Here is a 25,106-nt window from a genome sequence, read left to right on the forward strand (position 1 = left end):
CAGGGCTGCTGCCCAGGGATGGGAAGGGACAGCACACAATCACTGCTCAGCAGCTTCAGAAGCCCACACCTCTGGGGAGAGTATCTGTTATCAATCAGTTGTTCTACTCACATTATAGACTTTATCCTGTCTGCTTCATGGGAGTCACCTGCTCCATCTGTGCCTTCATTGGGATGCATCCTCTGCCCTTTCCCCCCCTTGTTTTTTTGGCCCTGTCCTCTCTTCCTTCACCACATCCCTCTCTGGAGGGGTCAATTCTCAAAGCCTCCTTTTCCCAAGGTTTTCACTTACCTCCTCAGCAGAGCAGCACTGACCCTGGACCATTTCCCAAAGGGTTCTTCACAGCCCAAGCTCCTTCCTTTCAGTCTGTGACTCTCTTACAGCTGGTGCAGAAATCACTTCCCAAAAGGGCACTGCATCAGCTCAGCTGCAGCAGGTGTAGTGCCTCCTTCTCCCACCTGCTTCCCTCTGGATTGCCCATTCCTCCCTCAGCAGGGCCAATTCCACCGGGACTGGCACCAGCCAGGGAAAGTCTCACATTACTTCACATGACCATTAACTCCACAAAGTGCTCAGAGTCACTCAGCTCTGTTAGCTCGTCACAATCAAGGCCCTTCAAAAGCTCTCCAGCCCCTGGAGCACACCCTGCCACCTCCCCCTGGGGCTCAGCACCCCCAGCCCATGGGGCTTGGCTTTGGCACTCCCCTCCTCATTTCCTAATTGCTTTGCTTAGCACTGGGCTGCTAAAGCCAGCAGGGATGAGGGAGCACTGCTGGGCCAAGGGCAGCATCATGAGGGCAGCATGAGGAGGGTGAGGACATGGGTGTCCCCACCTCCAAAAGCCTCCTGGCTGACCCCTGGGGGTGCACAGGAGACCCTGGGCTCCCCACATGCAGGTAAATATAAATGAAATGGTCATTGCAAGGGACAGCAGGAGGGACATGCCACCAGCCCGTGTCCCTGGCAGCCCCCCTCTGCCAAACCACCACAGATGGTCACTGTGGAGTTCACAGACCACACAGCAGCAAGGGCTCAGAAGAAATGGTGTTTAATTACGGTATACATTAAATTAAATGTAATTCTGAGTATTGGTCTCCAAATTCCTGATGACATTCACCAGAGGGCAGCTCCTGTTAGTCCCAGCCAGGGTGAGGCTCCCACTGTGCAGACACTGTGTCAAAGAGCCCTTGTCAGCCCAAAGAGAGCATCCAGTGCTCTCCTTAACGTGGCTATCTGTCCATGGGCACCTCTGCTGCTGTCCACCCCTCGAAATCCCTCTCAGCAGCTGGCACGTGCCACAAAGTTCATGAAAAATCAGCACAACTGGGGAGCACTGGATCCATTTTCAGAGGGGAGCAGGTACAGAGGAGCTCGTGTCTCACAGATGATGCCTTTAACAGCTTCCACGGCTTTGGGAGGTTGGGCCTGGGCATCCAAACTCCTCCAGGGCTCTGGTGTGTGTCCTCAGTGGGTGCCTGAGGGGCTGGACATGCCCTCACCACAGAGCTGGGTTCATTCACAAGCTGGAGATGTTTCTGCAGAGCTTTCCATGCAGGAGCTGGTGCCAGCTGAGACAGGGCAGCAGCTGGAGCGTTCACACCACAGCCCATACTCCATCCGTCCGTCCATCCATCCATCCATCCATCCATCCATCCATCCATCCATCCAGGGCACCAGGACCACAGCACCCTGTGCACTGCTAAGGGTGGAGCAGGTTCATCATCAGCTGCTGAAGGTGGAAAGAAGCCACCTGTACTGGCCATTCACTGGGCAGGAGATGAGGCAGTGACTGGGCACCCAACCCCTTCTGTGCCCTGAGGGAGGAGAAAAGGGAGAGTCTGTGAACCCACCCGGGCAGATCCCATCAGAATTCTGTGTGGCCTCATTCACTCTGTGGCAGCAAATGCTCGAGGCTCACCTGGAAGCTGCTGACACTTCCCAGCAGCTGGATGTGCTCCCCACCCCACCAGAGCCCACCTCAGAGTTCCCAAAAGCAGGGAAGTCCATTGAGGTTAATTCACAGTCACAGCTGTCCCCACATGGATCATCCAGGTCCTGCCAGGGCTCCGCTCAGCTCGCCCTGTGCCCTTCCTTCACGTGGGATGTCACCGTGCAGGGGACACTGTCTGCCTGTCCTCCTGCTCAGCAGAGCTCAGTGCTGCCTGACCAGGGTCCTTGCCAGCCCCAGGACTGGAATTAACTCATTTAAAGGAAAAAAGAGAAATACAAAACCAAAACCATCCTCAGCTCTGACCTTTACCATTAAAAAAAAAAAAAGACAAAAAGATGATATTCAGGACCAATATATACAGATGGGGGAATTGCACTTAATTACAGTAGTTTACATCCATTGGACAAAATTTACTTCTTTTTTATATAAATCTCTATGTATAGGAGTGGGGAGGGGGGAGGATGGAGCAGACTGTACCTATATTTACAGTTTAATTGGCTCAGTTCAACAACACATGCAGTTCCTCCCTCAAACGCCAAGTAACAGACCCCGGTCCCTCTCAGTCCGAGCGGAGGAGTATAACTTAAACATGATCCATCTTCCCCTTCTGCCAGCTCCCAGCACAGCTCGTGCCTTGTTCCTCGGGAGAGCTTCTTGGAAGGCAAACACTTCAGCAAAACAATCCCCAAGACACGTCTTGGAAACACTGCGTGGAGGGATGGAGAGGCAGGTCCCGGCTGGGCTGCGGGCAGGAGCCGGGAGAGCCCCGGGAGAGCCCCGGGAGAGCCCCGGGAGAGCCCCGGGAGAGCCCCGGGAGAGCCCCGGGAGAGCCCCGAGCCCGGCTCCGTGTCGGGCTCCTCGCTGCTGGGCTGCGCTCCGGCAGGCGGCTCCCGGGCTGTGAGCGCAGCTCGCCGGCGGGATGGTGTGGAAAAGAAGATCCCGTTGCTACGTGCAAAAGCAGCGAGGTGTGGAGCATCACCAGGCTTGCAGGGGACACTGGGGAGGGGGAGAGAGCAGCACAGTGAGCGGCGCCGGGAGGAGGAGGCAGCGCCGCAAAGCATTTGGAGGCATCACCTCTGCATCACCTCCTGCATCACCCCCTGCATCACCTCCTGCATCACCTCCTGCATCACCTCCTGCATCACCCCCTGCATCACCTCCTGCATCACCTCCTGCATCACCCCCTGTATTACCCCCTGCATCACCTCCTGCATCACCTCCTGCATCACCCCCTGCATCACCTCCTGCATCACCCCCTGTATCACCCCCTGCATCACCCCCTGCATCACCTCCTGCATCACCTCCTGCATCACCTCCTGCATCACCCCCTGTATCACCCCCTGCATCACCTCCTGTATCACCTCCTGCATCACCTCCTGCATCACCTCCTGCATCACCTCCTGCATCACCTCCTGCATCACCCCCTGTATCACCTCCTGCATCACCTCCTGCATCACCCCCTGCATCACCTCCTGCATCACCCCCTGCATCACCCCCTGCATCACCCCCTGCATCACCTCCTGCGCTGCTCCGTGACCACCTTGGTGCTGCCCTGCTCAGCCCCGAGCCCTCCCTGGCACCCCCGTGGGGGAGGCAGTGGGAAAAGACTTTCCTAGCCGGCTATTGCCACCCCCTCCCAAAAACACTGCTGCTAAAAAGGTCCTGTTTGTGCCCAGGCGGTGCCGGGCAGCCCGGGAGCAGCCAGGCGTGAGGCTGAGCTCGGCTGCGGTGGGAGCGGCGCCGGGGGCTCACGGCTGTCCCCAGCAGCGCTCTCATCTCCCGGGACAGAGCCCCCCGTGCCACATCCACCCCACCTCAGAGCCCCCTTCCCCACCCCTCTCCGTGCCGGGGGTCCCCCCGGTGCCCGGCGGGCGGGGGGCAGGGGCGGGGTGACCTTGCGGGCGGGAGCGCACAGCAAACATCATCGGGAGGAGATAAGGAGACGCCAGGAGCCTCCCGTGACATGTCATTAGGGACTGGCCCTGGCTATCAGGTGTTTGCCAACGTCATAAACGTGGTGCCTCGGCCTCAAGCGTTGTCAAAGGAACAGCGAGGTATTTGCCCCTTCCAGGTCTAACAGCAACATCTGATAAGGGACCCACAGCAAGCGAGGGGAGAGCTGGGGGTGAGCAGGGACCTCCCTCCAGCTCCATCCCCCTGGCAGGACCTGGAGCAGCCACCTCCACCACGGAACAGGTTTGGGGGTCTGGTGGGGGCTGCCTGCCTTATGCCAAGAAAAGTGTGGAGGAGCCAGGGCACAGCCTCTGGCAGCCCCCCAGTCAATGACAGAAACCCAAATCACCAAAAATCACCAAAAATATTCAGGTATTTGTGTGGTGAGCAGCATTTACAGGGCCCCTATGATGCATCTGTCACACTTCATTCACCTCTGGCTAATGAAAGTGCTGAGCACCAGGAAAGAAATCCATGCCCAAAGATGTCTTTTTCCAGCAGTAGCTTGGGCACAGAATGGTTGGTAGGAAAAGAGACCCTGGGGGCTGGGAGGGTTTGCTGTTGGAGACAGGTCACATCCTGCCCGGGTGCTTGCAGGATGTTTATCATGTATTGGGGGTAATGGGGGGGTGGGTGCCCCTTCACCACAGCAGGTGAGGGGTCCTGGCCCCATATCCCCCTCCTGAGCCCCGACCCCTCCTCCTGCTTGAACTAAAGTGCAGGAAGGCGATGGAGGCAGAAAGGGCCGGGAGCCCCAGCGCTGGTCAGGGTAGGCTGATCGCAGGGCCGGCGGGCAGCGGGGATGGCCGGGCTCTATCCCCCTGCCAGGGACATTTCCTGTGTCCCGGGGCTGCCGCGGCCAGCCCGGCATCAAAGGCAGCAGAGCTCCATTAAGCAGGGCAGTTCGGGCTGAGCGCGCAGCAGATGGGCCGATAACGCCGCACGGAGGAAATGGAGCTCGGGGGGCGGCCGTGCCTGAATGCTCACCCTGAGACCTGCCCACAGCGGCATCCCCGGGGGGCAGGTGTTCCTGACCCCTTCCCTAGCACCCCAAACCCCCCAGGTCTCCCCTTTGCAGCCCCAGCCCCTTCCTCCCCCCCCGGCAAGGATCCCACAGCGATGCTGGGGGGCTCTCTCAGCAGTCCCACACTGTATTTACTCTGTGGTCATTGCAGACATTTTTTTCCCTGTCCCCTGTCAAACCTCGGGAAGAAAGTTTATCTGAATGCAAGTTCAAGGCTCTCTCTTATTTATCTAGCGATCAATAAGGGCCACATATTTCTCACAGTCCCCAGAGCTGGCTCTCAGAAAGGGACTATTGTCTAAGGAAAGCCTCACACACCTGATTTGAACCAGGATAAGTCTGGTCTTACACCTGCAGTGGGCAGATGATAAAGGTTTATGGGCTGGGGGAAGCTGGGGAGCCTTGGACTCCACTTGACTCCAATCAGGGTTGATCCCCCTGGACACGGGCAGCAGAGCCTGCTTGCTTCTACCTCCTCAGCCCCAGCAGGATGCTCCCACTCTCATGGGGCTGCCCCAGGGATGAGCAGAGCCTGCCTGGTACCACCAAGTGTGAGCCAAAACCACCCAAATCCCATCCCACCACCTGCAAGCAGGTGCTCTGGAGCCCATGAAGGGGCTGCAATGGGGCTCTCATCCTCAGCTCCCCACAGGAATGCAGCACAGGCAGCAGGACGGGCTCTCTGCTACTCCCACCTCCACATCCAGAGGGGCAAAAGCTGCACTCCAGGGTCACAGCCCCAGCCCGTGCCCCCCTGCCAGCCCCCTGGGCCATTACCTGCTTGCTGGAAGACATGTTGGTGAGCGTGCTGATGCTGCTGGTGTCCGTCACCACCATGGCCGAGGGGAAGCGCGAGGTGTGGGAATACTGGGGGGGCTCCTGCTTGTGTGTGTACACTGCAGACAGGAGGGACACAGGTCAGGGAAAAGCCACCCCAGCCCTCGCCACAGCACGTCCAGGGATGGGAATGGGCAGCAGGGAGACGGGGATGGGATAAAACAAGCCAGGGGAAGAGCCCACCGCTTCCCCCCAAGGCACTGCATCCTCAGGCAGCTGCTCACCCCCAGAAAGCCGTGGGGACTGAGGGGCTGTGGCTGGACCACAGGGAGGAAGGGATGTGACCAGCCTGCACTGCTGAGCATGCCATGGGCTGGAACCACGAGAGAGGGACAGCAGCCAAGGGCAGAGCAGGAGGAGAGCACAGGCTGATTTCCCATCTGAATTCATGCAGGGGCCCTTTGCAGCTCCCCCAGGCCTTACTGTGTGAGTTCTGCAGCTGGGTGACGGTGGCCATGAAGGGCTGCTGTGCCATGTGGCCCGGGGACTGCTGCATCAGGGGCTGCTGGTGCGGGCTGTGCAGCTGCTGGGAGAACTGCACGGGCTGCAGGGCTGCCAGGCTGCCGGCCACGCTGTTGATGACGGGGACACTCTGAGCCTGTGAGGTGTTCAGACCTGGGAGCAGGGAGAGAGCAGAGCAGGGTGTCAGCAGGGGCAGGCAGTGTCACCCCTGCCAGGGCAGGGCAGGGCAGGGCAGGGAGGGGAGCTCGGGGTGCACTCACTCTGGGCGATGGCCATGACCCCCGAGAGCGGCGTCATGATGAGGTTCTGGGACTGCTGCGGGTTGTGGTGGGACAGGCTGTGGATGTTGGTCAGGGTGCTCACCGGGGGCAGCCCGCCCCCCGACACCGAGATCTGCCAGGCAGGACAGGCACAGTCAGGGCACAGCCACAGGCAGCCCCCAGCCCCCTCCTCCTCCTCCTCCTCCTCTCCATGCGGACATGGGGCCATCAGCAGAGCCCCCTCCTCAGAGGGGAGCAGGCTGCAGTCCTGCTGGGGCTTCAGCCCAGACAGCCCCCCCGACTGCAGCACCTCAGCTTTGTGTTGATGTACAGCAAAGCAGCACTGGGAAAGGCTTTGCTGGCACTGGCTTCCAGCTGCACTGGAGCATGGCGCTGGAACACGGCACATCCCAAGCCTTGGCTGATCTGTACCCCGAGTCCAAGCTCCAGCCCACGGGGACAGCTGAGGGCTCTCAACACTCATTAACTTCTAACCACCCTGCTTGCAGGGGAAAGTGGGACCTCTAAACTCGGGAAAGTGAAGAAAAATGACAGAAGGCAGGTTAAAAGGGCCTCGTGGTGATGATCTTAGTCACCAATCTGGCAGGATACCGGTGAGACAGGGTGGGTGTGCACAGCCAGAGCCAGAGGTTTCGGGCCAAAGTTTAGACAAAGGCACTTGGCATGTGCTGCCAGCACTGGAGCTGCTCCCCAGGACATGTAAGTGCCTTATTTCTTTAATTGCTGCACCTTCCCCCAATTCCTGTTGTTAGCCCTCTTGCACTGGGTGACCCCAATCCCAGCCAAGAGCCATCCCTGCAGCCCTTCAGGTGACATTTCTGGACACCAGTTCCGAGCACCTTGTTTATTTTGCACATGTGAGCTGGAGATAGCAATTGAAACAAATCCATCAATAAATTCCAAAGCCCGGGAGTGACTCACATTTCCTGATCCGGTATTTTCCACTTTCAAAGTCCCTTCAAGGCCGGGTTACACCACACTCGGCTGCACAAGTCAAACAGCTCCCGGCAAGCACACGCCGCTCGCCCGCAGCCCCGGCTCCTCTCACGGGCTCTTTAGCCCCAGAGCACTGCACCTGGATTGTGCATGGCTGGAAAAGACCCTCTGGGCACTGGACCCTCAGGGCAGACCCTCTGGCACTAACACAGCTGAGGCAAACACGGGAGCAGGAAAGAGTGAGCCACGAGAGATTTCTGGAGCCTCAGTAACGCTCTTTCCTGAAAGATGCAGCAACTTCCTTGGCAGCTCCTTGTTTCATGTGGGGCATTAAAGGCACATGTTTACTTACTAGAAACCACAGCCTACAGCATATTTCTATTAAATCACTTGCAAGCACCAGCTAGCCCTGCCTGGAGATCAGAGATAAGCTGGCAGAGCCGCGGTCCCGCAGGGTCCCCACGGCGCTGGGCAGCGTCTGTGCCTTGGGGAGAACTCAGCAGGGCTCTTCTGCTGCACCTCACTGAGTGCCCTTTCCCAGTCTCATCTGCTCCCTTTCCTCCTCCCGTGCTGCCCAGCCCCTTCTGGGGTCTCTGCCCTGGTGCCAGGAGCTGGCAGGGGGTGCTGGCATTGCCTGGTCCTCGGGGACCCCCACCCTGGGCATGCAGTGCTGCTGCTGCTGCTGCCTTTATCCCTGACTCATTTTATGGCTTCCAGGCTGAGGGTTATGAGGCTCAACACACCCTGAGGTGAGCTGGGCGTGCTGGGGCAGAGGCAGTGGGCTGGGGGGGCTGGGGTGTCTCTCTGCAATGTCCCCCCAGCTTGGCAGGGGACGTTTGGCTTTGCAGGGTGAGCGCCAGAGCCCGAGGGGCTGCACAGAGACCCCCTCCAGCCAGGAGGAAAGGCACAAGGAAACGGTGCCACAGCTGAGGGAGGGGACAGTGAGCCCCTCCATGGCCACCCTGCTTCACCAGGAGACAGAGAGGATGGCCCAGGAGGCACAACCCTCTGAAAATGGAAGTGAAAACCGGGGAAGAACCGGCTTGGCCCCGTCACCCAGTGCCATGTTTGACTTTCGATTTCAGCCGGAAAAAACCTCCCGGAAAAGCAGCAGCTGCAGGCAAACCTCTGCCAGCCTGCTCCAGGGACGGGCTGTGCTCTGCCACCCCATCCCATCCCGTCCTGGCCTGAACCCCTGCACCCCTCCTTGCCCTGCTCCTTCACCCACCCCTCCAGGGGCTTTGCACCAGGAAGGGGCACCCTGAGTGGCAGTGGCCCTGCCATGGCCCTGCAGCACCAGCATGGGGACGTGTCCAGCACCACAGGGATGCTGATGTCCCCATCCCCACTCCTGCCATGCTGACACTGACAGCTCTGCCCAGCCGAGCCCCAAGGACATGGCAAAGGGGAGGGGGAGAGGCAGGAGCTGTGGGGCCAGAGCCAGCACGAGCAGTGTCAATCCCCTGGGACAGGGAGGTCCCTGCTGGCTGGGAAAGCTCTTCCCAGGCTTGGGAGGGCTTCAGGAAAGACTAATGAATGAGTATTTCATCGATACCGTGTCACGGGCAGGGGAAAGCAAACAGAGATCCACCCAGCGCCTTCAGCCTGCGATCAATGAACCCGGGCTCTGGCAGATCCACCCCGAGCTCACTCCGTGTCCCACAGCCCCGGAGGTGGGGACAGTGGCACCCTGGTCCCCCACAATGCCCCATTGTTCAGCCCGGCCGCGTGTGAAACGCGGGGAAAGCGTGTTTGCTCTGCCCGCTGGGCCCTCTTATCTTATCAGCGCCGCCACAATGGGCCAGGTGTACTCACCATTTTACCTTCGGGAGAGAGCAAACCGTGGCCCGGGTCCAGGCTGGCCGGGGAGACCTGCTGCAGGACAGCCTGGCTGGTGGTGACCATGGCAGCGCCGCCGTGGTGGCTGATGGCCCCCGAGGACACCGCCTCGCCGCTCGCCTGGCTGTACCCTCGGACCCCTGCAAGACATGCCAGCCTTGGCATCACCCCCGGCACCACACAGCTGTGCCAGGTGTGCCCTCAGAGCCCTGCAAGACATGCCAGCCTTGGCATCACCCCCGGCACCACACAGCTGTGCCAGGTGTGCCCTCAGAGCCCTGCAAGACATGCCAGCCTTGGCATCACCCACAGCACCACACAGGTGTGACAGGTGTGCCCTGAGAGCCCTGCAAGACATGCCAGCCTTGGCATCACCCACGGCACCACACAGGTGTGCCAGGTGTGCCCTCAGAGCCCTGCAAGACATGCCAGCCTTGGCATCACCCACGGCACCACACAGGTGTGCCAGGTGTGCCCTGAGAGCACTGCAAGACATGCCAGCCTTGGCATCACCCACGGCACCACACAGGTGTGCCAGGTGTGCCCTCGGAGCACTGCAAAACACCGGGGGCTGGCATCACCCATGGGCACCACACAGGTGTGCCAGGTAGTGCTGAGCCCCTTGGCATCACCCACGGCACCACACAGGTGTGCCAGGTGGTGCTGAGCCCCTTGGCATCACCCATGGGCACCACACAGGTGTGCCAGGTGGTGCTGAGCCCCTTGGCATCACCCACGGCACCACACAGGTGTGCCAGGTGGTGCTGAGCCCCTTGGCATCACCCACGGCACCACACAGGTGTGCCAGGTGGTGCTGAGCCCCTTGGCATCACCCACGGCACCACACAGGTGTGCCAGGTGGTGCTGAGCCCATCAGAGCCCCCCACACGGTGTGTGGCCCAAGGATGCAGATGTGTGCCCGCTCCTGAGTGCCACCCGTGAGTGACAAACAGGGAAAGGGTGTCCCTTCCTCCAGCACCCTTCCCAGCCTGTCCCTGGCCCCATCTCCTGGAGCTGCCTGAGGAGTTCCTGGCTGGAGCTGCAATCCCACACTGCCCAAGGGGGGAAGGAGCCCCACACCCACCTGCAGCCCTCGAGTTTCCATTTGCACAGTTCCCAGCCATCCTGCAAATTCCTGCCGTGCCTCTTGGACACTGGCCTGGGGACCCTGCAGCGTGAGGGGTGACCCTGCACCCCCCCTGACCCCTCTGAGGCTCTCCCTGCTCCCCACAGCCATCCCCAGCTCCCCCATCCATGGCTCCCACTGTTTTCTCAGGCCCTCCTGCATCCCATTCCCTCTCAACACCTCTCCACAGGTGTATGATTAACAGGGCACTGCAGAGAGGCAGAGGGAGCAGACACACTGCAGCCCCCAGAGCAGACCCCAGCCCTCCCCTGCCCTGGGGGAAACCTGGCCCCAGCACAGGTCTTCTATAGAAATATATTTAATTTGGCTAAAGCACCCCACACTGATAGCCATATGATCAGCCATGTGTCATGGAAAGGCATCCACAGATCACAAATAATTAACTGAGGAAAACCCACGGCAAACAAAAGTGTCTTTTACAGGGCTGCCCTGACAGCTACGGTGAAAAGCCATTTATTAGCAGGAGTCCAGGCCTGTGCTCCCAGCCAGGTTTAGGGAACTGCTCTGGGATGGAAGTGATGGAGGACGGACAGACAAACCAGGCTCTCCTGGGGAAAGATCCCAGGGTGGCAAAGCCCACCTTGCCAGCACCCCTGGCCACTGCACAAGGACACTGGGGACAGGGTGACCATCCCAGGGGAGGCTCAGCCCGTGGCTGGCTCGGTGAAGGATGCTCTAAGGGCAGCTCTAAAATTAATCTCTGAACTGAGGAAAAGCAAAGAAACCAGAACTGGAGTCCAGGAGCTTTCCCCAGCTCCAAAAGCATCTGCCCCAGCCCAGACCCACCCACAGCCTCCACCAAAACCACAACACAGTCACTCCTAATCACCTCCGAGTTTCCCCCATCAGCTGGTTAAACACGACCCACAGATAGGAATCTCCTCCCCATGTCTGGTTCCTGATGATTTCCCAGCAAACCCCTTTATCCCTGATAATAAAAGAATGTCCTCTGGCAGGTGGATATTTGCCCGAGTGGACGTCCCTGCCGTGAACAGGGTAAACATTACCCAACCCGGGCACTGTCACACGCATTCCTGCCGCGGCCCCGGCCCTGCAGAGGGTGCTTCACTGCGGGCTGCGATCCCGGCTGCGGGAACAATGGCAGGGGAGATAAAACAAAGCCCTTTCTTCTGGGCGTGATCCCAGAGATAGACCAGGGCGCAGACGGCTCCTCTGGCAAAGGAAATCAGAGTTTCTGCTGTCTTCTGGGCTCAGTAAGAACAACAAAAAAGCCCATTTTAAATGCAAAATCATGCCCCATGCAGCTGAGGGGGTGGTACCTCGTGAGCCAAGCCACCCAAAGCTGTGAAGTTGGCTTTAACACACACAAGAGGTTAAATGCTGGTTTTGGAGCTCTCCCTTGCAGCCCCAAGGACAAGACTTTGATTATTTGAGGAACAATAACCAGCGCCAGGATTCCCAGATAGGCTGGGGACTGAGAGTTTGGGTCTCTAGATAAAACCACTGAAGGCTCTGTGCCTTGATGAAGAGTGTTGATGAAGATTAGCTCTCCCCAGGAGAGCCAGGCTGGGCTCTGGGGCCGGTGACAGCGGTGCCACTGCTGCCCCACCAAGGACCCTGCTCAGCAGCCACTTGCTGGGCAGGCAGAAGCCTCCTGCCGTGGCTCCATCCATCCTCACTGGGCTTTCCCCATCCCCACAGTGGGAGGGGTGTTGTTATTTGCGTGTCCCCAGGGCTGGGCTGCATTTGGGCGGATCAGATCATAAATATCATCACAAGGCATTGCTGCTGTTGTCACTGCTGGAGCTCCCTGGGGATGGGGGTGCCTTTCCTCTGAGCTCCCAGGGCTCCCTCAGTCACTGAAGGCTGGGATGCAGCCCTGCCCTGGCAGCACAGCCTCTGGGAGCTCCCCAGAGAGGTGAAGGCAGGGGCACGGCTCCAGCTGTGAGCACCAGGACTGAAGGATTCCTGCGGAGCTTTGGCATCCAGGCTTTATGAGCTGGGCTCAGACAGCCAGCAGAGCCCAGCACAAGGGTCCTCCTGCTGCTCTGCTGTGCCTCCACAGCTGGAAGCAGCCCTTGTGCAAAGGGATTTATTCCCCCTCAGTCTCTTCCCTGGAGCCTGGATGGGATCACCGGGAATGGCTCTGGCCGTGGAGCCTTCCCTCCTCAAGGCTTTTTTTTAACTGGAGCTACAGCCATAATATAAAAGTCTGTTTATGGGACGGGCCATTGTGTGGCCCCTGAGCTGCACAGCCTGTGAAATGTTTTACTGCCCTCCCCTGCCCCAGACGAGCCCCAGGGGCTGGCTCCCGTAGCCTTAACCCTGTTCCAGCCATGGACGGGGACAGCAGAGTGACAGCCCCAGGGCAGGGGGTCCTGTGCACCCACAGCACCTCCTGACTTCTCTGGGGTGCCACACTCATCCTCCTGACTCGCCTTTGGGGGGCAGGGGGGTGGTGGAGGGAGTTTGGGGCAAAGATCAGTCTCTTTATCATTTTCATCACAGCCTTGTGCCATTTCCTCAGAACACACCAGGCCCGTGCCTTTGGCAGGCACCAGCAGGGAAGCAGTTTGGTTCTGCTCTGCTTTAAGTCATGTTTGATATTCATAAATTGTATTTAAAAACCTTCATTGTACTTCTGTCATTCCCATGCAGCAGGAGACCTGCTGCCACTGTGCCACAGCACATCCCAACCTCCAGTGTCTGCCCCTTCCCCCAGCTCTGCACTTCTGCCCAGGCCTTCACCAACATCCTGCACATCACCAGCAATGCCCAACCCCAAAAGAGACCCCAAAAACTCACTGGTGATCTGGTGGTGGAGGGGATGCAGCTCTGGTCCTGCCTGACCCTCCAGGATGCAGCAACCAGCGTGGACCAGGGTGTGAAAATGGGGTGAGAAAAGCAAAGTGTAACTTTTGGGCTCAGTGATGCTTCACCCATTGACACTATGGACAGGTTGCTGATGGGACAACTTCACCCTCCCAAAATTCAGGTCCAGGCAGCACCGAGGGCACCTCTGATTTTTGGGCTGCCACTCAAATTGTCCCTAAAGTGTTAATCTTGCTCAGTTACAGAGGTGCATAGTTTATATCCATTATAAACCCGTTTATGGGGACTAGACCCTCCCATTTCGCTGCTGTCATAAAGTTCTAATTACCCCCATAAACCAGGGAAAAGCTCCTAACAGTGCACTGTACCCAGCGAGCCCCACAATGTCCCTGACAGTAAAATATTACAGCCACTGGCACAGGGTCCCAGTCAGAGAGAGCACCCCCAGAACACGGGGAAGGAGCCAGCTCCAAACCAGGGTACCCCAGAGCCAGGCTTTGCTGATGGGCTCCTCTTCCAAAGGGAAGTTGAAGCCCTCGACTGCCCTTTGGTTTTTAGGAAGAATCTCAGGGGTGGCACTGGGTTATTTTTATGTTTATCTCCAGCTACAGAGATATCTAAATGTATATATATATATATATGTCTAAGTAATGCACTTTAATATATATCTGTATACACATGTATTTGTAAATAAATGTGATTGCTCAGATATTGATCTGATGTTTGCAGAGCAGGGATGGAGGGATGGATGGATGGATGGATGGATGGATGGATGGATGGATGGATGGATGGATGGATGGATGGATGGATGGAGGGAGGGAGGGATGGATGGAGGGATGGAGGGATGGATGGAGGGATGGATGGATGGATGGATGGAGGGATGGATGGATGGATGGATGGATGGATGGATGGATGGATGGATGGATGGATGGATGGAGGGATGGATGGATGGATGGATGGATGGATGGATGGAGGGATGGGTGGAGGGATGGATGGATGGATGGAGGGATGGATGGATGGATGGATGGATGGATGGATGGATGGAGGGAGGGCTGGATGGATGGAGGGATGGATGGATGGATGGATGGATGGATGGATGGATGGATGGATGATGGATGGATGGAGGGATGGAGGGATGGATGGATGGAGGGATAGATGGAGGGATGGATGGAGGGATGGATGGATGACACCCTGCCCCCCACAGGTGTGCAGCCCCCCGGGACAGGCTGCAGGGATGCTGTGCCCCCCAGGACAGGCTGCAGGTGATGCTGTGCCCCCCAGGACAGGCTGCAGGTGATGCTGTGCCCCCGGGACAGGCTGCAGGGATGCTGTGCCCCCCGGGACAGGCTGCAGAGATGCTGTGCCCCCCAGGACAGGCTGCAGGGATGCTGTGCCCCCCGGGACAGGCTGCAGGGATGCTATGCCCCCCAGACAGGCTGCAGGGATGCTGTGCCCCCCGGGACAGGCTGCAGGGATGCTGTGACCCCCGGGACAGGCTGCAGGGATGCTGTGCCCCCCGGGACAGGCTGCAGGGATGCTGCGACTCCCAGGACAGGCTGCAGGGATGCTGTGCCCCCCGGGACAGGCTGCAGGGATGCTGTGCCCCCCGGGACAGGCTGCAGGGATGCTGTGCCTCCCGGGGCCGGGGCTCGGCAGGGAGGGCGGCCCTTTGTATGCTGGGCGGGCTCGGGGGGCGGGCGGTGCCTCCCCTAATCTCATCAATGCCCCGATTGTCTTCGGGGCTCTTGAAGATAAAAATGGCATAAGCCAGAGTCTGCCGTGGCACCGAGATAAAGCCCCGAGTGACCTTCAAATCAAACAGGGAACCAAGATCGCTGATAAAACCCAGAGTAAGGGAAAAGTCCAGCCTCGGAGAGGAGCCTCTGAGATAGAAAGGCTTTAAGTATTTACCTCCAAATAGTTAAAAACTACAGCTCGAGGCTTGACAGATGGGTCCCCGAGAAGAGGCCGGAGGATGTTTGACTTTTACAGCTCTCATCCCTGCCCCGCTGTCATTCCGCCCTTTTGCAAGACCCCATTGATGTCCCAAGGAGAGGCGACCCCTCTTTGTGCGCGGGCACGGGAGAGCTTTGCAGCTGCCCCGGAGCTCCAGCCCCGTCGTTTCCTGCGGGGCTGCGGCGGCCGGGGACAGGGGCAGTGTCCCGGCGCTGTCATTAAGCTGTTAAGGCATTGAGCGGCCCAGACGCCGCCACCTCGGGGCAAGGACAGTTCAAATCCCAGCATGGACAGCCACCATGGGGTCAGCCAGGCAGCGCCGGCTGTGCCCCGCCACGAGGGGATCCCCAAACATCTCCAGAGCCGTTCCAGCAGAGACGCACCCGGCGGTGTTTTGGGAACGTCCCGCACCCAGCTTGGTCCAAGCACCCTGAAGCAACCATGGCTGAGCTCCATCCCCGCCTGCTGCCCCCAAATCAGCCCTAAAACCCCACGGTGTCCCTTGCCATGCCCATCTTCTCCTCCTCAGGATGGATCCAAGCACCGGCCGCCCAGAAATTCCCGCAGCCAAGCCCTCCTGACCCCTCCGGAGGGGCTCTCCTCCGCGGCCATCACTCCTGCCCCGCTGAAAAGCCCCTCGGGATGGGCTGTCAGCGGCCCTATAGCCACGGCCGGCCCCTGCTGGCACCGCTCCGACGGGAAAAGAAAGGCTGGGGCTTAACGGCCCTCCAGCCCCGAGATAAATGCCCGCGGTTACAGTAATTGCTGTCCCCTAATAGAAGAAAACAAAGGCTCTCGGGGGGTGCCCCATGTGCGCTGGCAGGCCGGGGGCACATCAAAGGCAGCGGGCTTCGTTCAAAGCCCCGGCTTAATTGTCAATTAAGCATGCACGGGGGACAACGCCGTGACAATGCGGGGCTGCATGCTGGTGGGGCATTGTAAAGCCCGCCGCGACACCGAAAACAGCTGATTCTGCTGACAATGTGCTTGTAGGGCACCTTGTAAGCAATCAGCCGCTGACAGCAGGGCAAACGTCCTGCCCGTCCCCGCCATTGTGCGGGGCATTCCTGGGGCAGGGTCACATTTTGGTCACCGCTGGCCGGTCCCCGGGATGCTGCCGGTTCCTCCCGGGCCGGGAGCTGCCCACGCACATCCCCGGTACCGCTCGGGGGCTGCCGGCACCGAGCGCCGGTGCGCAGCCACCGCCGGCAGCATCCCCAGGCACCCTGCCCTTCCCGCGGGGACTGTCGGCAGCCCGGGCTCCTTCGGATTCGCCTTTGTAACGAGCTGGGTGCGCGTTACACCAGGCAGGGGCATTTCCAGGAGGTGGCTGGCTCCAGCCTCCCCGGCCGGGGCTGTGTCCGAGGGGACGCGGGGCAATGGGGGTCCCCGCGCTGAACCCCCGCCACCGAGCCCCCTGTGCCACCCGCGGGCTGCAGAGGGCAGGTAAGGGACAATGGGGATTGTTCTCCCAACAATGCCTCTCGCCCTGCCCGCCCTGATGAGCCCCCCGGCGTGCAGCCCCCTCCCCACGGTGTGATCTCCCACTCGATCCCCCGGGGGTTTTCGGCGGGTCTGCTCGGCTCTGCCCAGCCCTGGGCACGGCGGGGCCGGACCGTGGTGTGAGGAGGAGGAGGTGGGGTCACCCTGCACCCTCGGCAGCTTTCTTCATCCACCTCCCTCCACTGTGGCACGGAGATGCTGCAGAGTCCCGCACCCAGCCCGGTGCAGCGGGGCCAGGACACGCTGCCACCCCTTCCCTCGGGCACTGCCTGTGCGTCCCAGAAGCAGGGCTCCCCAGTGGGCATCATCCCACGGACTGGCACTGGCACAACACGGCAGGGCACGGGGCAGCTCCTCCTGCCCTGCTGGGCACAGCCTCTCCCTGCCCAGCCGAGCCCACACGGAACTGCCGTGAGTTAAACCAATCAAGCAAACACCGACTGATCCCGGCACGGCGGAAATCCAGCCCCCACCGGGCGGCCGCAGCGCTGCAGTGACAGCACGTGCTGCTCTCCATCACCATCAGGACCAGGCTGAGCATCCTCTCCCTGCACACACGGCAGCCCGAGCTCTGCCATCCCCCCCAGCACCCTGGGCAGGGCTTACCTGGCATTTTGCTGGGCGGGGAGGCGCTGGGCTGGTTGTGGTGGGGGGAGCCGTGGGACAGCAGCAGGTTCATGCTGTGTGGGGGCTGGCCCGAGCTGTAGGCATCCATGGCCAGTTTCTGGCGGAAAGCCTCCTCCTTGCGCCGGTTGGCAAACCAGTTGTACACCCGCACCTCCGTCACCAGGTTGGAGCCCAGCCCGTGCGCCTTGGAGGGGGACACTCCTCGCTGCAGACACTCGGCCCTGCGAGGACAAGGGACACGTTGGAGCAAGGGTGCTGCTGGGGGCAAGCAGGGGCCTCGGCACACAGCAAATCTGGGGGAGTTTGAGCCCTTCCTGCACGCCCACCTGCTCTCTTCAGCTACAGCCATACTGTAAAGGCCATCCCTGCTCCCCCTGACAGTGCTGCAGCATCCCTGTTGCATCCCTGTATCATCCTTGCAGCATCCCCATCACATCCCTGCCCAAGCACGGAGCTCACTCTGCCCCAGACATCACCCAGAGGGGGACAACATGGCAAGGAGAGGCCTGGCAGCTCAGCAAAGCTGTGCCACGAGCCGGGAGCTGGGGTGGTGAGCCGGGAGCGCGGCATCGCCCACGGCATCTCCTGCGGCATTTCCTGTGGCTCTCAGAAGGAAGGCTGAGGCTGTGGGCAAGGGAGGCAGCCCAGGTGTGTGGGGCAGCCATTACCTGTTGCACTCCTCCACCAGGGTCTCCCTCTCCTCCTTGCTGGGGTTCTTCTGGCGCTCGTAGGCTTGGTACAAGATTTGCTGGGAGGCCGGCCCCCACTTGAACCGATTGCGCCGCATCTTCTTGCTGGGGGTTTCAGAGCAGGCGTCGTCGAGCTGGGCAGCCCCCTGGTTCTGCTGATTGAACTCTGGAAAGAGAAACAGCAGCTGATCCTGACTGCCTTTGTCTGTCATATTTCCACAACCCTGGACTGCCTGGTTGAACTCTGAAAGAGAAAGGAGCAGACGTGAGCTGGCCTGTAGCCGCCGCTCGGAGCCACTGTCCCGCGCCGAGGGGGCCCCCCCGTGTCCCCTCCCCAGCACCCCGAGCCCACGGCAGGCTTTGGAGCCAGCCAGGTGCTCCCTGCCACCCATCCCGGGAAGGGGCCAGCCTGCTGCCACCCCTGTTTAATGGGGAGGCATGTGCAGGGCATGCTATGGCCATGCATATTCATGGGCAGGGCCCCTGCCAGCCTGCGCTTGTTTCGGGAGGATTTTTCCAAGCAAGGAGCCGGGCAGGACGGCTGCAAAGCCCCCCAAGAGGGTGCCCCTCTCTGCTCAGCCACTGCTCCCTCCCACTCCCCTCCCAGCCTGGTGGGACGCCAGCCCCGTGCCCGGGGCGGGCAGCACCAGGGGTGACCTTCGGCGGCCGCCCCAGCCCCGGCACTTGTCACCACGGCAGTAAAGGGAGATTAATGGGAGGGTTTTATTATTCCCAGTTTTGCAGGGGAATTCTCCCTCTTTTTATAATGGCTTTTCCCCCCGTGACGGGGGGGAAACACAGGGCAAGGCTGGAGCAGGCTCTGTTTGCTCTAACGTCTCAAGGTGTGTTTTCAGAGCAATGGTATTTGGTGCTAAACCCTTGTCTGCACTTCCCCTCTGCTGGATATTGCATCCTTTTGGAAGAGGGAGGCAGAGCCCTTTCCTGAGGGGTGCCAGTGCCACTCAAGGCTGCTTTGAGAGCTATGGGACAAATCCCAGGGCAGGGAAGAGTGGGAGAGGGGCACAAAGGAATAGTCTGTGTGCTTGGTCAAAATAATCTGCGTTTTAAACAGCACAGACTGCCCCAAATGCTGCTACACCCAGCAGCAACTCAGGGGTTTTCAATTTTCTCTCTCTACATTTTTTGCACTTAGTTGAAAAAAAATGAGCAGCCTGAATAATAACAAGGAAAAGGTGCAAAGGTGGGAAAGCCACCTAATTGTGAGCCATCATTAATTGCTTTCCCAGCTTTAACAAATACAAATACCCAGAAATTCATCTGTGCGGATGAGCCGGGGGAACCCTGCCAGCAAGAGGGGCTCTCACCCACATTTCCTGCACCTTAAATTCATTTTACTTGGAAAACTGTTTTGGGGATGTGCTGCACAGCTGGAGTCTGGGGGCTGTGCTGGTGCCCAGGGGCAGGACAGGGACCCGGGGACCCCTCTCCCCCCACATTCCCACAGGTACTTACGGCGGAGGATCTCCCGCTGCTTGCGGACGTACCACGTGTACAGGGCAGCTCTCTTCTGGGTCTTCATGGGGGTGCCCTTGTTGAGGTGCTGGGACAGGTGGGACTGGTTGAGGCCAGTGACATCCACCACCTCCCTCTGGGGGATGTTGTGCTGCTGCATGTAGCCCTTGATCATCTTCGCTGCCCGCCACGGGTCCTCGCTGTGGGCAGGGAAACCAAGGGTTAATATCTGCTGCCAGGGGAAAGCCCCCAGTATTTGCTTCTCCCCATAATGGAAACCTTTCATTACTATTATTATTATTATTATTATTAAAACTGTTTCAGAAGGACACAAGATCCTTAGAGCATACATTTTTCCCAAAACAGCCCTGTCCCACCCCAGGGTGGTGGGATGGGGGCTCACACCCACCCTGGGGGTTGCCAGCCAGACTGTTCCCCCATGGAGGGAGAAGCAGAGAGGACCCCAGTGTCCTGATGGGACATGCCAAGGTCCCATCAATGCCAGCAAGGCTCCTCCAGACCCTCCATGGAGAAGCACAGCCCGTCCATGAGCTGCTGCCCTTCTGCTCGGCGCGGTTTCTCCCGTGGAAGATACACACAGGCAGTGGGACACGCACATGGATGGGCATGGGGAGCCCATCCTGGTCTCTTAATGAAGAAAGAGAAGTGCTGGGGATGCTTTTCCTGCCCTGCTCAGGGTGCAGCACCTGCACTGTGCCCGTGTCCCTGGCTGGCAGGGACCCCTGCACTGCCGCCGAACCCCACCCGCCGCGCTTGCTGTGGAGCGTCTTCCTTCCATTCCCACAGGGATAATGATCTAAAAATCCCCTTAAAAGGGACCCTATTCCCTCGTTCCCACAGCTGCACACGCACTGACCACACACAAAAGGCTGAGAAGCCAAGGTCAAACCAGGCACACAAACCCAACGAGTGTCCGGACACAAAATCGAAACCAAACCCCTGAAAATTTTGAGTCATTCCTGATTATTATTAAACACTTGAATTTGGCTCCTGTAGGATCCAGGTGTAAATGACTCTTCTCCAAATCACAATATTTTACTGTCCTTGGGGTAGCTGACTTTGATTTAGAGTCGGCTGATTAGGGTCTATTTATTTTAGAACAAATAAAATTACAGCTGAAAATCCAAATGCTGTCCGTGGTGTTTGGCTCTATCGAATGCCTGGTGTGACAGCAGAGGAACAAAACACCTGTGCTGTATCCAAGACCCCAAGGTTTATTCTGGGCTAGAAGGGAGCACTTTCAGCACTGAAAAATCAGTGTGAGCCCAGAGCTGGTCACAGTCCTGCACTCAAATAATGCGATGCCCCAACGCCGCGCTTGGAACGGCCATCGACTGCTTTCCCAATTCACCACCTGCTTTGGATCCTTCAGCTTGTCAAGCAAAGGGGAAAAAAACAAACAAAAAAAGCCCAACAAGGAGATTTCTTACTTTTACTCCTGAATGTAGCTTGAAAACAAAGCTGGTTGGATCCACGGCAAAACACCGGAGCAGAGCCAAGCAGGCTTTGTCGCAGCCGGGAAGGAGCCACGGAGCCTTCCTGGAGCTGCTGAGCCTGTGCCCAAGCCTGCATCCCCAGGCAGGGGAACCCCGCTGATTTTGGGGGTCCTTTCCATGGGATGGTTCCCAGGAGAAGGTGGGAGGCGAGGAGAAGGACGTGGAGAAAATGTCCTGCCCAGCAGCACCGGGCAAAGCCGCCGCCGTGCCCCAGCTGAGGGGCTCGGGCAGACCTTTGTCACCAGCAGTTCATGTCACCCAACTGATCCCACTAATTACTGATTAATAACTAGTTAATGAAACAGAGCTCATTATCATTTCTAAGAGAGGTTTGGTTCCCAACCGAGCCCAGGGCAGCGTTTGCTCAGAGTGAAACTGAGAGCCAGTGAATCAGAGCACGCTTGGAAAATGTCAAATGAGGGACTCGGGGGCTACAGAGGAGATTTTGAAATTCACATAAAATTTGGCAATGTTTTGGCTAGAAAAATATCTGAGAATTAGTAAAAAAAGTCACGGAATTTCCCTCCATTTAATTATTTTTAAAAAGGCTTCACCTTGACATGTCCAACGTGTTTCACACTTACACTTTCAAAACAATTACTCAGGTCTTAATTTCTGAGACGTGATTTTTCCTTTACGAATCAACTTGACCGTATTCAAAAGGGTTAAACAACCTGAAACCAAACCCAAACATTTTGTTTCATGTTAAACAAAATGTTTGGACTTGACCCAAAATGAAACGTTGAGTGTTTGTTTGGCCTCTTTTTTTTTTCCTTTCTTTTTTGGTAACCTAAAAAGCCAGAGAGGAAAACCTTTTGAGTCAACACCAGCCCTTATTCTTTGATTCTGTCACCAAAATGAAATAAAACAAACATTAATTGTCCAATCTTCAACAGGACTTTACTTACAAACAAAACCAAAACCCCGACCTAACCCAGGAGTGCTTTCTAATACTGGAAAAGCAGTTGATAGCCCTGGCTCCACGGTCCTTCTCACCAAAACCGTGGAAAGGTGTTTTTCTTGCACAAAATTAGCCCCACAAAGCCTGGCTGCCAACGCTGCCCGAGAAAGAGCCATTTCCCCATTCAGCCTCACCCACAGGCGGGGGGCAAAGCCTGTTTCTCTCCCCAGGCATCCCCAGACCAGCTCACCCATTCTGTCAGCCTCCAAACCAGGTAAATACACTCCACATCCTCAGAGAAATATGCCAAGAATTTATACAGAAGGATTATAAACCCAGCTCCCTGCAGAAATGCCATCCTGCTCAGCATCTCCCTGCACAGCAGGGATCAGGCGGCCGTGCCAGCACTTCCCACATCTCGGGGTGGCTTAGCTGGGTCCCCAGGGCTGGTGGCCTTCCCAAAGTCCCCAGCTCATGGGTGGGATCTGGGATTTATTATTTCCCTGAGCGAGGTGTGGGTGAGCCCTGCAGGTGGGATGGGGCAGGCAGGGAGCCGTGGGGTGTCTGTCCCAGAGCTGGGCTCTCCGTGCCACCACCCAGGGTGACCCCACAGCACCCACCACGCCGTGGGTGGGCAGCAAAGCCCAGAGCACGGTCCCAGGGAGCTGCAGGGCTCCTGAGCAAGCCCAGGGATGTGGGAACAGCCCGGGAGTGAGCCTGCCCTGGGTCGGGACACCAGGGGAGCGGGAGAAGAGGGGGCTCAGCCCCCAGCAGGGCTGCAGTCGGTGTCCCCCGGCTGCCCTACCTGCTCCCTCTCCAAGTACAAAGGCCTCTCTCAGAGCAAACACGAGCTCTTTGCAAAGGCTCCTCAGGGACATGTGCCCGCTCTTGTTTGCACCCAAGGCAAACTTTGCACAGAAACACCTGTGGGAGCACAGGGACCCCGGGGCTCAGCCGGCTCAGCACCCCCGGCCACCCGGGCACCGCCGCGGGTGGATGTGGCCAGCAAGGGGACACCGGGGACAGGCGGGAGCACCCCGGGCTGCAGGGCTCCGTGCCGAGCAGGAGGGCTGGGAGCCCATCGGGAGAGGCCCGCGATGGATCCTCCCTGGCAGGAGCCCCCTTGGCACCCGAAGGGTCCCGGCCTGGGTGGGCACGGGTGGCACTGCCCTGTCCCCAAAGGGCACCGGCTGCTACCGGGGCAGGACTGGAGCGCGTCGCTGCCGAGATCCCGGGGTGCCGGGGGAAGACTCGGGGCCGTCCCCGGGCTCAGGCTGGCGGAGGGCACGGGCACCCACGGCGGGCAGGACCGGGGCCGCGCTCCGGGCACCGCGACAGGAACGGCAGCGCCCGGCAGGGCACACACGGACAGACCCCGAGCTGTGCCCGCCGCGCTCGGGGGCGGCCCCGCGGGGCTCCCACCTGCTCACACCGGCGCCGCTTCCCCGGGGCTTCGGAGCGGGGTCGGTGCCGCCCCCACGGGCCGGGGCAGCGCTGCCCGCCGAGCCCGGGGCTGCTCCGTTCGGCCCGGCCCGGCCCGGCCCGGCCCTGCCCGGCTCGGTTCGGTTCGGAGCGGAGCCGCATCTCGGGATGGCCCGGAGCGGAGCCGCCGCCGTCGGGGGTTCCCTCCTCCTTCCCCGCTCCCGGTCCGCTTTACAACCCCGGCAATGAATAACCCGCCGGCCCGATCGCCCTGATCGCGGCCTTTTGTGTATCTTTCTGTTGATGATTTATAGAAATAAATTAATAACGCCCCGGGCTCCACGTGGTGCGGTTTACGTTTGAGCCGCCGGCGCGGAGGGACGGAGCCGGCGGCCGGTCCGAGCCCCCGCGGCCCCGGCCCCGCCGCGACCGGGGACGGGCAGCCCCGACGGGGCGGGGGGGACGCGGCCACCGGGTCCGGCTTCCCCCTGCCCGCTCCCCTCCGCCGCGGGGTCCGGACAAGGGAGCGCCGGGCAAGGGAGCCCCGGGAGCCGCCACCGGGACCGACCGCGGGGCGGGCAGGGAGCCCCGGGACCCGCCACGGGGTGGGACACACCGAGCAGGGAGCGCCGGGACCCCTCAGCGGGTGCGACACACCGGGAGCGACCCCCGGGCAGGGCGCTCGGGGCCGGGGCCGTCGGGCCGAGCGCCCGCGGGCGGATCCCGGCGGCGCGGGGCGCGCCCGGTGCCGGTACCTGATCATCCTCTCCACCTCTGCCCGCTGCTCCACGGCCTCCTCCGTGTTGAGCGACTGCAGCTCGCGGAGGATCTGCGGCGTGTCAAAGTCGTCGCCGTCCTCGGAGCCCTCGTCGCCCGAGAGCTTGCCCTTGCCGTGCCCGTTGGCCAGCGGCGGCAGCGCGGCCCTGCCGTCGGGGGGCCCGCCGGGAGACAGCGGAAGGCTCTCCAGCTTGACGCCGAAGCCGGCGGCGGGCACCATGTCCTCCAGGGCGCGGATCAGCCCCTCCTTGGTGGCCCCGGAGCTGAGCAGGGCGCCCAGCAGCTCCCGTTGCAGGGCGCTCAGCTGGGACACCATCCTCCCGGGGCCGCGGCGCGCCCGCCGCTCCGCTCGCCTCCCTCCTCCCGCTCCGCCCCGGCCGCGGCTGCTGCGGGCCGCGGGCCGCGCTCTACCAAGCCATGACCGCCACCATAAGGCATTATACCTTATGCAAATCAGCGCCAAAGCCTCTCCTCCGGCCCCCGCCCCGGCCCGGCACGGCTCGGCCCGGCCCTTAGCGCCCGCCGGGGCGGACTTTGCCTCGCGGCCGGCGGGAGGCCCCGGGGGAGCGGCGGGGGCAGCGCCGGGCGGGACGGCGCGCACGGGACGGCGGCTCCGAGCGCCCCAGAGCCGCCCCGGCTGCCGTCGGGGGTCCCGGTGCCGGTAGCACCCCGGGAAGGGAACGCCGCCCTCTGCCCGCGCCCCCCGGGGCCGAGCCGGGACCCCCGGCGGGTTCGGCTCCCCCGGCGCTGTGCCCGCGCTGGAAGGGGGCCAGGATGAGAACCCCTCGTGGTTTCTCCCCCCATGTCCTCCAGTGTGTGGGGTCCTGCTGCCCAAGCCCTGGCACAGAGCAGGAACAGGCTGTGAGGGTCCAGGGCAGGACCCCCAGGACGGGGGTTACCAGGGGGGTCGTGGCCCCCGCTGTGGGGCAGCTCTGGGGACAGGCTTAGTGCCATTTAGCTGTGCAGGACGTGGAAGGACACCCAGTTAGCAAAGGGGACACTGCGGGGACAGAGGTCA

The 25,106-nt window shown here is 60.1% G+C and overlaps 1 protein-coding gene across 3 annotated transcripts; it reads right to left on the minus strand.

The window, feature by feature from the left end:
* Positions 1 to 1,032: 1,032 nt before the first annotated feature.
* HNF1B (HNF1 homeobox B) lies at positions 1,033 to 24,483 on the minus strand. 3 transcript variants are annotated; one of them, XR_009489177.1, is made up of 10 exons: positions 24,067 to 24,483; positions 19,472 to 19,671; positions 17,978 to 18,242; positions 17,289 to 17,530; positions 9,260 to 9,423; positions 6,488 to 6,620; positions 6,189 to 6,380; positions 5,706 to 5,824; positions 1,978 to 2,947; positions 1,033 to 1,814 (listed from the first exon to the last, which is right to left on the minus strand). XR_009489177.1 is itself a non-coding variant. In XM_059865984.1 (9 exons), the coding sequence occupies exons 1-9, from the start codon at positions 24,402 to 24,404 to the stop codon at positions 2,927 to 2,929; spliced, it is 1,674 nt and encodes a 557-aa protein (XP_059721967.1). In that variant the 5' UTR covers positions 24,405 to 24,483; the 3' UTR covers positions 1,033 to 2,926. The 3 variants fall into 3 exon arrangements, 2 of the variants coding, with proteins under 2 accessions (XP_059721967.1, XP_059721968.1); XM_059865984.1 differs by having other exon boundaries at positions 1,033 to 2,947; XM_059865985.1 differs by having other exon boundaries at positions 1,033 to 2,947; positions 17,978 to 18,164; positions 24,067 to 24,481.
* Between the last annotated feature and the right edge of the window lie 623 nt (positions 24,484 to 25,106).

Source organism: Haemorhous mexicanus, chromosome 22, assembly GCF_027477595.1.
Source record: "Haemorhous mexicanus isolate bHaeMex1 chromosome 22, bHaeMex1.pri, whole genome shotgun sequence".
NCBI classification, from domain to species: domain Eukaryota; kingdom Metazoa; phylum Chordata; class Aves; order Passeriformes; family Fringillidae; genus Haemorhous; species Haemorhous mexicanus.